Below are 11851 nucleotides of genomic sequence, written 5' to 3'. Positions count from 1 at the left end.
TGTATCAAGTGTCTGCAAGTGGCACAGAAAGAAAACCCTTAAATAAAGTGCAAGTTCCTCAAATGTGTACTTAAGTGTAGTACTATTGTAAAGTAAAATGTACTTCAGTTATTGTACTCCGTTACTCTCCACCTCCCTGAGCTCCTGTCAGTCATCACAGCTGCTCATAAGAACCAGAATAAATGAGCTCTGCGCCTCCCGCTGTTCCTCTCAGGCGGAGCGTCTGTCCCACATTAGCACTGAGTGGCTGTAATTATAACAGAAAGGCTTTTGGGGAAGCGACCGTTCTCAGGCCGGAGGAACAATTACGCGCAGAGAAAAACAGCAATTGACGCTTCCTCTGCGTAATTTACACACCATTTCCACCATAATCTTTGTTACTGGGAATTATTGCAGCAAATAAGTCTGCAGGTTTATGTCCGAGGAAACACATTTGCTCTGAAATTGACCCCCTTCCTTGCGTGTAATTTTGTTTGGCTCTTATTTATCCGTAATGACTAATTAACGCCACTAATTAGGCTGCATGGTTTTAAACAAAGGCGCTTTGTAGCGTCCTGGAAGTCTCCCATTTAAAAAAAAACACTTACTGCAAGCCAAAAGAGTTCTTTGTCAGACTTAGAGTGCAATTTACCAATAAAATAACAGACAAGAGCAGCATGTAGAGTTATTTATAGGAGCTCAACCCTGAGCAGCTGCGACAGTGAGAATAATGTTAGCAAAATATTACAACTCTGAAGTTTAACTGTATAACTTTGATCGGTTTAAAGTATTTTTTTTACAGTGTTATTATTCTAATTGAGAATCAGAACATGTTACTGCAGGCCAAAGCGAGTTCTTTGTCATCAGACTAAAAGTCCAATTTACACAGAAAACCTGAAAGAAGTTGCAACGTCTTCCATTTTGAGAGATGGAATCAAATACGGTTGATCAAATTTGCTTTTTGAATGACTCCCACGTTTACATTCAAATGTCGATAAAACAGGTCAATTGAATCAAATCGTTGGTCCTTTTGGATCATTTGCAACCAAAAAAGCAGATTCTTAAAACATCCCTGTCAAGACTCTGTTTTATTTTGTATTAATACTCACTTTAGACTCATGGATTCTGTGAAAAAAAACTTTAAATGTTCCTGTTTTTCTGTCATTTCTTACATCTACTTTAGTCTACTCTTACATCTAACCGTTTTTTAGTTTTTATTATAAGAGTCTTTGTCCCGCCAGGATTTAGTCTGTTACCTGTGAGAATAGCCTCTATCTGAGCTGAAATAACACCCTCAAACTGAAATAATAGCCGGGACATGAACCTCACTCCCCCTCTTCCCCTTTCAAATTCTCCACTTCGGGATAAATGGTGAAACTTGTAGCAATAATACCCCCTTCTTTCACACAAACGCCTCCCCGCTGCCATCACCTCCAGCCCGGCTGGGGACCTTTGGAGAGCCTTTCTCCGCGAACAAAAAACGCCCCCTGAAGGGGAACAAAAGTGACCACATTTTTCCTCCATGTCCCCAATTCTCCGCGCAGAATAACCCGCTGCCTGTCCCTCAAATGGGAATATTAGGACGTCAATCTCACGGCCCCTGCGCGCTTTTGTCTTTGCTGAGTGCCCGGCTCTGCCTACCACACACCTTTTGTCCCACAATCCAATAAGAGCCATTATTCCCACTCCTTTGCGTGGCTGCAGCTCGGTTTTTGGGGTATTTTAGGTGCCTAATCGCGTCCTTTAAAGGACCCCAAATGGAGAATTATACTTCCTCCTTTCACTTCGCTTGGCACCGGGACAAAGAGTCCCTTTAGCAGGTTCTCCTGCAGCAGATCTGCCCAATATGTTTACGAGACACATTTAACTGCGAACATTTGATTCGCCCCTGTGACCCCAAATCGGAGCAATAATAAAGAGAATTATTATTCTTTCTTAAATTATTTAGGTAGAAAATACAGTTTCAGGTCAGCACATGACGTTTGAAATCTAATAAGAGGATCAAATGTTTTCTTACAAAATCAAACGCACCTTGTTCTCATGTCTCGGATTTATTTGAATAGATGTGAAATAGACTGAAACAGTTCTCTTTTCAACCAAAAACCACAACACTTAAAGCAATTTAATCTCTCCATAGACTAACAATATACCATTTAAAAACATACATGAAAAATATGAACCATCTTTTTTGTTCAAATAAGGAGAAATGCGCAAATCTTGTGCGTAATGTCCCCCCTGTGCCTCAGTCCAAGTGCCAAAATAGAGCACTAATAATAATTGAAAAAAATACATCAACTTTAACCCAAGCGTTGTCAGTTTAGGTGCCACACGCCTTTACGCACACTTATTCCAGCTTCGAAGTAGCCGGAAATACGAGTGAATGTCAAGTCATCGGACACAAGAATCCAAACTCACATCCTTTATATATAAAATACTATTTTCTGACCAAGTTTGGACCAAGTTAACACACTTCTAAAAGCTTGTGGGTTAAACCAAATTGCAAGAGCTCCAAAAAAAGAAACAGTTCTGGTCTGGTAAGGCTACCAGGAATCCAAACTCCCATCCTTTATAAAATATAAAATACTAATTTCGGAGCTGAGTTCTGACCAAATGAACACACTTCTAAAAGCCTGTGTTGACCAAAATTAAAAGAGCTCCATTTATAAAAAAGAAATACAGTGTTCTGGTGAGGCTACCAGGCCCGGATCCCCTGCAGGGAGCCCTGGCAGGATGCGACCGATGTCCCTTGGTGAGCTTGGGCCTGTGTTGATCCTCCGAGGCTGCTCACATTTCCCAAGTTCATGTTCATGAAGGCGCTGGAGGTGCTGGAGGGGGGCAGGGAGGGGATGCTGGTGTATGTGCAGCTGTAGTTGCTGTTATAAGCGGGGTTGTTGTAAGTATACGCCGGGTATCCGTTATAGGTATACGGGTTGGATCCATACGGAGCACCGGAGTACGTCTGCCCTCCCCCCAAACAAGGCTTCCCATCTCGGACTAACACCGGCACAGCGACGCGTCTCGGCGGCGGAGGGTGGTGCTGCCCCACCGCCTCCAGAGACTTGTCCTGCCGCTGCCTCTTGCACTTGTAACGGCGGTTCTGGAACCAGATCTTCACCTGGTTGGAGGTGAGTTTGAGGCTGGACGCCAGGTGCTCTCGCTCCGGGGCGGACAGGTATCGCTGCAGCTTGAAGCGACGCTCGAGCTCGAAGACCTGCGCCTGGGAGAAGAGCACGCGGGGCCTCCGCCGGCTCCGCTGCTTCTGCGCGGGCCGATCACAGTCAGCCTGCCCGCCCTCCGAGGTCTCCTGCCGGGACACCAGACCGCAGCTCTCTGGGGAGGGAGGGAGGACACGGAAGAAGTGTTAAAATCTCAAATCCTAACATGTTTTTTCAGAAGTAAAAAACAATGTAATTCCAACGTTATCAGTGTACAGCTAATACACCTTTGGTAGTTTTTGAGCAGAAGTCTTAGCAGTAAAAACTGTATTAAATAGTGCACATTAAATCCAAGAAATATCCACCACAAAACTTAAACAGGACACTTCTCCTATAGCTTTATTAAAAGTCCGATATGACAACATATGTTTTAAGCAAGAATGCGTACACAAAAAAGCTTAGAAACCATTATGAAAAATAAACAATAATATGCCGATTATATTATTCCAACTGAAGCTAGGCTACAACACTAAAAACCTCATCACATAGTTCAAAATAAATCCAATAATATCCACTGCCGGGACTAAAACTCAAACAGAAACATCTCCTTTGCTGAATGAACTTCTGAAAATGTAAAAACTTTAAGCTAGAGGCACAGAAAAGCTCAGGAATCATGCCCCAACCCGTGCACTTAGTAGACTTTGAACAGAAACTGCAGCACACACTTTAATAAGTGGATCAAACATGAGATCTCCATAGCTTCAATTAGAAACTACCATAACATTACAAAACAATTATATAAATTAGACAATTTCACACCTGGTTAGACACTGATCTTTAAAGGATAAACCGTGCAACAAGTACAAAATAAATCGGATTGGTTTAAAATACAGTTGGCCAATTTTAATTTTCAGACAGATATTATGTACACAAAGTAGTGTAGTAGTATCTTAACTGTTTATATCTAATGAGTAATTATCTCATGTGTTGGAGCTGGGTGTGTTTATCAGAGCTACTTCTCGGTGTCTTTTCTTTTACAGCCTCTTTAAACTAATTGTCGGTTTATGGTCCACACATCATAACAGACTGGCGTAACGAAGCCCTGCAGACTGTTTGACAGACTTTACTGGATCCTTCAGAGTTAGGGATCTCCAGCGTGTGGATAACTCTTTACTGGGATAATGTTTGGTGAGTAAGCATCTTAGGACAAATACTTCTCTATATAAGTTAGAACATATTAACAGGGATTTTGGCATGTGCACAGCCATTGACTAATAGTGGGGATCATTTTTAAGGTCACACAAGTGATCATATACTAATTAAAATACTGGAATAATTGGCCATAAAATAGCTGCATGATTATTTAGAAAATTACACAACATTTATTTTTTCCTTCCAGTTTTTGCTTGACATTTTATGACCTTTTACGTATACTAAATGAATACCAATTATTAGATTTTTTTAAATTATAATTTACATGTAAGAACTACATCATGCGTAAAAGAGGTAACGTGTCTCATTTGCCATGACTTCACTTTGGTTAAGGTTGCAGGTTACGCTGCTATTGTTGCTAAACATGCGAATGATTGTCTCGCCACCAAAACTGTTACATTCAAATCAGGAACACACATTTATAATTTACGCTTTTTTGTGTTTTCTCTGTAAAACCCTGATAATGGTGCATTGATTCTTATTGCACGGTTCCTTTGTTGCCTTTTGTCTGCACAGTAGCGGCTTGAACTCACTGCTCTCCTGCTCCTCCAGCTCGTTGGCCTCCAGCTTGGCTCCCTGCAGGCCGGGGTGCCCGTACATGTCCGGGGAGAGGCTGGTGTCCCCGCGGTCCTCCTCTCCGCGCACCGCCAGCGCGCTCAGGTACGCCAGGTTATCCTCTCCGTCCGAAAATGAAGGACTTTCCCGGGCCGCTGCGAGCATGCAGGACGGTGGGGTTTGGAAGTGCTGCTGCTGGGGAGGTGAACCGGGTAACTGCTGGGTTTGGACCCGGTGCTGGAGCTCCAGAGATCCGGCCTGCTGCTGCTGCTGCTGCTGCTGCTCCATTTTCAGGATATCCTTGACGGAAAACGGCGTGGAGGTGAGCGGACTCTGCAGCATCATGTCATCCAGCTCCTGCTCTACAGCTCCGAGGAAATGAAGCCCACGGAGTAACATGCACTCCTCCTTTCCCTGCACTCTTTCTCTAACAAATAATTGAGCCTAATAGCTCCTTCTCGCGTAATTGGAGGTGCGTTAAGCCTCTGGAATCCTTCATCGCAGTGAAACGCACGAAAACATGGGTATTAGTTCCGGTTTTGTCCATGCAGGTCTCCTGTCTGACAGATGTAATATCGGGCGTTGTGAGTGGAGTTTGGACCGGGACGAAGGAGCGCCTCTGCCTCCTCTGGTGTCAGGGGGAGGGGTGAGTGTGAAACGGAAAGTGCGTGCAGGCTGGAAGCGATTTGGGAAATCGAGGGGGAGAGAGAGAGGGAAGATGGGGCGTGTACGTGACGTGTGTTCACGTACTGGTTTTGTTTTCGGTCTTATATAAATATGGTGGACAGATAATTGTAGCTACTGACCCCCACTCCTCTCCACTCTCTTCCTAACGCACGCATTTTGATACAAAAATCACTTTGTGAGTCTTAACCTTTGATTGCAAAAAGATCATCTATAAATGTGCTCTATTATGTTTTAATACGTGTTAATTGTAGTTTGAATGATTCCACAGTCGCTCAGTGTATTGGAGTCCTTGTGTTTGCCCGTGCGTAAATCAGTGCGCTCTTTGGAGAGGCGCAGCGTGCGGCACACTCGCTTTAAGGGCAGTGGCACGTCAAGGTCAACAGTCAGGTCAAAGGGTAATAGAGGCAGGAACCCGTAGTTGTTTAACTTCATCCAGAGGGTTGGTGATAGGGGAAAGTGGAACTAACACATTCAGGTGGATTTTCTCTCTGGTTTTCCATTTGTATAGTATTTTCGTATATTTGTGTCAATAAGATCTGCGGTGAAGCCTGTCTCGTCTTTTACTTGAGAGGTTTAAATAACCCTTTTGACTTTACGTTACAATTAAAAGGGAGTAACATGTGAGTTTTGGCATATTCAAAAAAAATGGGCCCTGCAGATCTCACACAAACTCCTGAACTGTGTGTTGAGTTCTTTTTCGGAATGGCTCACCAAAAAGACACATCATGAAGCTGAGGCTTGTTGGACTTCTCTCAGAGTTTCAAAACGTGTTTGCTCGTTTGAGAAATGTCCAAGTGTTCAAAAGATGTGTTATGTCAGACTCTACAACAGTGAAATGTGCACATGACTCATATTCCAGAAATATACACATGTTCTTATTTTATGTAATGAAGCAGCATTTCAATAAATGCCGTGTAAGTTTTTAACATCTCACTCTTGACGTATTATGTTAAAACGCCAATAAAGCCAAGTGCCTTTTACTCTTTGAAAGGGCTGATTTTGCTTTTCAAAGTACAATTTGTAAGAAGACCATACTGAAGAAAACATTAAAAAAGGTTTATTTGCAAAATTCTAGATAAATATATAAATATAAAAAAACACGTGCAATCAATATAGAAAAAGCTTATTAAATGAACACAAAATATGATTTCCTCCAATCTGGGTTATTTTCTTTGACCTCAAATGAATCCCCAATTACCTAAAAGTATATATATGGTCAAACACATTTGTATCCTAATGACCAACTGTGTCCTAAGCAGTTTTAAAATAAGATAAAATCAAATTGAACTTCATTAATCCCCGTTAAACAGCAACAGGGTGAGATTGAAAAACAGCACAGATTCACAACAACACCCTTTCCCGCAACATAAGAGAAAGCATTAGCTATGAATGTAAAGGAAAAGTGTTCCAGAGGTTAAGGTACAATATTCAAAATAGTCTTCATTCCCCCCTCTCTTAATTTGAGAGTTAGTTTTTCCTCCTGCAGCAGCTTCTCTCTTGGGGTCTCTCGTCTCTGTTATCGCGGGTGTTGTATTAATAACCCTCCACGGGCCGATAAGCAGGGCCCCCGGGGCAATTAAGATTCCTGCTGGAAAACTGACGGACGTTTTTAGCCGGAGCTAATCTGCTGCTATCAGCTCCTCTTTCCGTTTTCAGCGGGACCTCCACCTCTCTCCCCCCGCTGCCCTCGCTCCTCCTGCGGGCTGCTCTCTCAGCTAACAGCCGGCGAAAAAAGGATGTGATTAAAACCAATATAAATACACTTAATTCAGATTTAACATGTTCATTCGTGTCCTGATTCTATAGTAAAACCACAATGATAAGGTTTGCATGTAATACAAGTTATGATGAAGGTTTCTGTTGCAATTAAGACATTTCCACACAAGCGTTTTTTAATGTTATTATGTTCCATTATTTGCTATAATTTTCAAAGCTTTACCCAAACATCATTACAGTATTTTACTATTTTCATTTTTTATATTTCTTTTGTAAATGACTCATCAATAAAGACAATCCATACGTAGACATGTTGTAATATTAACAATGATGCTAAAATACAGTGCACATCTGTAATAAGGTCAAAGTGACGTGAGTAATGCAATGTTGAATGATACATTCATATAGGATAGTGCAGACCATAACATTGGAACTGTTAGAAAATATTAATATATAGTAGATTATTGTTTCCGAAATATGTATAAAGCATTTTTGTGGTCCTACATCACTTTTTGGGTCGCACAAAAAAATCACAAATTATTGAACATCTGAATTGTTCTTCTATATTGGAGCTTTCTAAGTGTGTCAAGCTTTTTCTGTTTTCTCTGTGATATCATTATGCTGATGCAGAGTGAGTGAAATGTCGGTGCTGTTAAAGAAATTATTCAGTCATCATTTTCTCTAGGGCAAAATAGTATTTATTAACAAATGCATTCGTGTCAAAACAACATAATGATATTAGTGTATTGGACAAAGAATACAGAAAACAAGACTCTCACTGTGTGCCCATGTTGAAAGTTCTCTAAACTGGATGCTGCCTGGCGTCTCTCCTCCTCTGCGGGTACATCCAGCAGGTAGTAAATATAATATAATAATATATGTGCATTTCAATCTGTGCACGCTGGAATCAGACAGATATATGTGAGTTTGTCCCTGCAGACTCCACGGCGACCCTCTCAAATTCATCCTACATCATCATCAGCATGTCCTCGTAAAAAAAAGTGCCAAACGGCCGGATAGTGTTTAGACTGGCACCCAGCCGCCTCCATTTACTTTAAATAAGCATTAAATCCAACGACGCCAGGCTGAGCGCTTTGTTTTCTGTGTGTGAGGAGAGCCAACACTCAGCATATTGGAAATAAAATAAAAACTGTTTTAGTCGGACTTAAGTGACGGGACCTTTGGCTTTGTTTGGATGGTTATTCTTGGACAAGTTCAGGGATCTCCAGAGGTCCAAGAGGGGTTTCTGGGATGGATTTCGAGAAAGTTTATATGAGCATCTCAATTGAAACTCATAACACACATTTTGTTGTTCAATCGAACAAAAAGGAGATCATTAAGGCGCAAACCAAAGAATGGAAGCCCTGATCACTTTGACTCAAATACTTTCACCTAACTCTAAACCCCTGAAATCAAACTAAACTGACCCCGTGCTCCCTTCAAAAAGTACTTTTCATAGACTCTTAGAAAAAATAATGGGTCTGCGGAGAGCATTTCCCAGCGATCCCAACTCGTCTATTACCAAAGTTCAGGGAGTTCAATGCAAGTCAATAGGCGCATTCACACCGCAGTACTTTTCCCACAAAGNTTCATGAGAACTTAGTTCATCAGAACTCTTTAGTTCTGATGATAACAGATCGCGTTCACACCGGAATAAGTCCCTGGGGGTGGATTAGGCAAATGAAGCCGCTGACGTCACTTCTTCTTCTTCTGCTTTGGGTTTACTGGCAGGCCGCAAACAACTTCACGGCGTATACTGCCGCCCAAAATCCCCGGCCGGAAGTCCCCGGTTGTTGGGGACTGGCTTCAGTAGAAGCTGCTGGGACTCCCAGCAGCTTCTACTGAAGTAAATCCGAGTAAATCGCCATAACGCCGACATCTCCACCGCTCCCATGTTTTATTTTGTGTTGCCATAAATTAGTCTCTCTGCGTTTCTGCGCTGGGCTAATGCTAATGGTAATAATGCTAATAAAATGGTGGCTTCACAACACTTTTTTTTTGTTTTACGGGGCGTGGTTTGCAATCCGCCCAGCCAATCAGAAATATAGCTCTTTTCTCACAAGAGAGCCGCATGACAGTCCCTGCTCTCTAGCAGGGACGGGAAAGGGGGTAAAAAGGTTCTCATGAACTAATTTTAGTTCCGGCTCTTTTTGGTGTGAACGCGACATTTCGGAACTATATCGGAACTAAAGTGGGAAAAGTACTCCGGTGTGAATGCGGCTATTGGGACTCCCTGATAGTTGGAAATCGATGCTAAAGGCCCCCCCTCTGCGTTTGATGGTGACGCCAAGGGATCTTGACATAACGTCACTATAGTACGAGTTGGGAGTGAGAATGTGTTGCGTCATATTATCATACAATCCAATTATACTTTACGGGAAGTCTAGAAGGACACATTTACATGGACACCAATATGTTCTTGTCATTCTTGGGCTTTGATAAATAAACCAATAAAGTCTTGAATCCTCAAATCTCTGTCTTCTAGAGCCAGTTTTAACTAACAGTTCTCCAGATGATACAAAAAAATATAACCTTTACCTGCCCTTTAGGACACCACATAGAAGCATTTTCTGACCTGATGCACCTATCGAGTTAAGTTGCCTTTCGTAATGTTTACAAAACACAGATGATAAAGAAATCTGTCTTATGGTGTGGCCATGGGGTTAGTGTTTGACCCACAAACCCTATTTAGATCGTGAGAAGCATCTAAGTTTGGGTTGAAATGACTACTCTGTTGGACCATTGGCTTTTATTTTAGTAAGATTAAACAAACAGCAATCTACTATGATTAACTGTGTCCTTTTTTATCATTCTGCAACTTAGTCTCACAACAATGTACTTAAGACAGATTGACGATAGTCATTATTACAATGACTGAGGTGTTTGTCACCTAAATGTAAAGTATTCACATGAAAGCTAAATAGAGGTAAGTTGAAATGTTACCTTACTTAAATTTCTTCTTTCCTTCCCCACATTTTTGCTTTGTTTGATTTATTAATTACACTAATTGATTTCAAAGTGTGCCACAGTCACAACAGTCTCATCAACATTGTTTTAAGCAGCTTAAAGCAGCTGATTTTAGCAATGCAAACTTGACCTTAAAGGTTAATTTTTGATATTATGAACATTTACTTTGTGTGGGTGTTCCTCAGGGGTCATGACTTGGGCCTCTGAGGTTTGTTGAAAGACTGCACTTTTTGTATTCCACAGACTGGAGAGGGAAGGACCCTTATGGTCCAGCAGTGGCTCAGTCAGCAGGGGCTTGGACTGGGAGCTTTTGGGTTCAAGTCCCCGACCAGACCTAAAATATGGGCTGTGGACTTCTACTTGGAGAGGTCCAAGTTCACCTCCTGCCCTGCCGTGGTGCCCTTGAGCAAGGCACCGGACATCCCCCTTCCCCCCCTCACTCCCATTGCTCCCCGGGCGCTGTGCAATAGCTGCCCACTGCTCCTGGTACTAGACTCCTGGCACTGATGGGCTAAAAGCTGTGTGCTGTGTGCTCTGCATGCGTGACCATTAAAGAGTCAATTCTTATCTCATATTTTTATAGGCTCAAATACTTGGTTCATAAACATGTCTCCATTAATCTATATATATTCGCCTTTAAAAATATTTTATAATATTCTGAACATGTCTTAGGTGTACCTCAAGGAACATGACTGGATCCTCTGGGGTTTTGTGTATGAAACCAACAGGTTTTGTTTTTCCTGCAGACTTTATCCATCAGGAGGAAGGATGTAGTTCAGCTTGTAAAGCCTGACGGTGCTGACAGAGCTGGAAGGAAGACGATGACCTCTGAGCTGCTTCTGTTCGGTCTTTATCTTCCACACACACACACACACCCACACACGAACACACACACACACACACACACACACACACACACACACACACACACACACACACACACACACACACACACACACACACACACACACACACACACACACACACCTTAACAAGTGTAGAGCTTTACTCCTCCTGTTCTGAAAACCTGCAACAATGAATTTTCCTGAAAGATAAAACGTTAAGAAATAAAATGTACTTCTAATGTTTACATGTTAGTAGTTTGATACTCCTCAGGTTGCATAAAAGGATTAGGGTACAGTGGTGGATGAATTTACTTAAAGGAAAGCAATGCTATGTAGAAATACTCTGGTACAAGTAGAATTCAAAAAAGTATGACCAGCTTAAAGTTCCCAAAGTTAAAGTATGGATTATAAAGCCCTATTCAGAATAATGTCCAATATGTATTTGGATAACATGGATACATCAATATATCCCTTTAATGTTGCATCAGGTAAAAGTTAATACATATATATCTTATTAATTCGTCTTTATTGACCATGCATACAATAATCTCAAATAGACAAGAGATGATTTATGCCATATTTCTTTCGGATATTATTATCAATGTGCAGACAAATGTGTGCCTGAATGCATCACATAACTATGTAGAAGTATATGCAATGCAGTTACACCTGCAATTACGAAATGAACTTATAAGTGCATATTATTTATTTCCACCAGTGATAAAGTCTTACTGC

At 41.6% G+C, this 11851-nt stretch overlaps 1 protein-coding gene across 1 annotated transcript; it reads right to left on the bottom strand.

Moving 5' to 3' along the window:
* Positions 1–2671: 2671 nt before the first annotated feature.
* LOC104962797 (homeobox protein Nkx-2.3-like) lies at positions 2672–5258 on the bottom strand. Its single transcript, XM_010791297.1, has 2 exons — positions 4880–5258; positions 2672–3309 (listed from the first exon to the last, which is right to left on the bottom strand). The coding sequence occupies exons 1-2, from the start codon at positions 5244–5246 to the stop codon at positions 2672–2674; spliced, it is 1005 nt and encodes a 334-aa protein (XP_010789599.1). The 5' UTR covers positions 5247–5258.
* Positions 5259–11851: the final 6593 nt, after the last annotated feature.

The sequence above is a fragment of the Notothenia coriiceps genome, unplaced genomic scaffold (genome assembly GCF_000735185.1).
Source record: "Notothenia coriiceps isolate Sejong01 unplaced genomic scaffold, NC01 NC01_scaffold00035361, whole genome shotgun sequence".
Taxonomy (NCBI): domain Eukaryota; kingdom Metazoa; phylum Chordata; class Actinopteri; order Perciformes; family Nototheniidae; genus Notothenia; species Notothenia coriiceps.
The sequence above is the reverse complement of the archived record's forward strand: the minus strand, read 5'-3'. Positions and strand labels throughout refer to the sequence as shown.

Coding starts and splice junctions, on each gene's coding strand:
- LOC104962797 (XM_010791297.1), bottom strand. CDS start 5,246: ATGATGCTGCAGAGTCCGCTCACCTCCACGCCGTTTTCCGTCAAGGAT. Junction 3,310..4,879: donor GCTGGAGGAGCAGGAGAGCA/GTGAGTTCAAGC, acceptor CTCCCTCCCCAG/AGAGCTGCGGTCTGGTGTCC.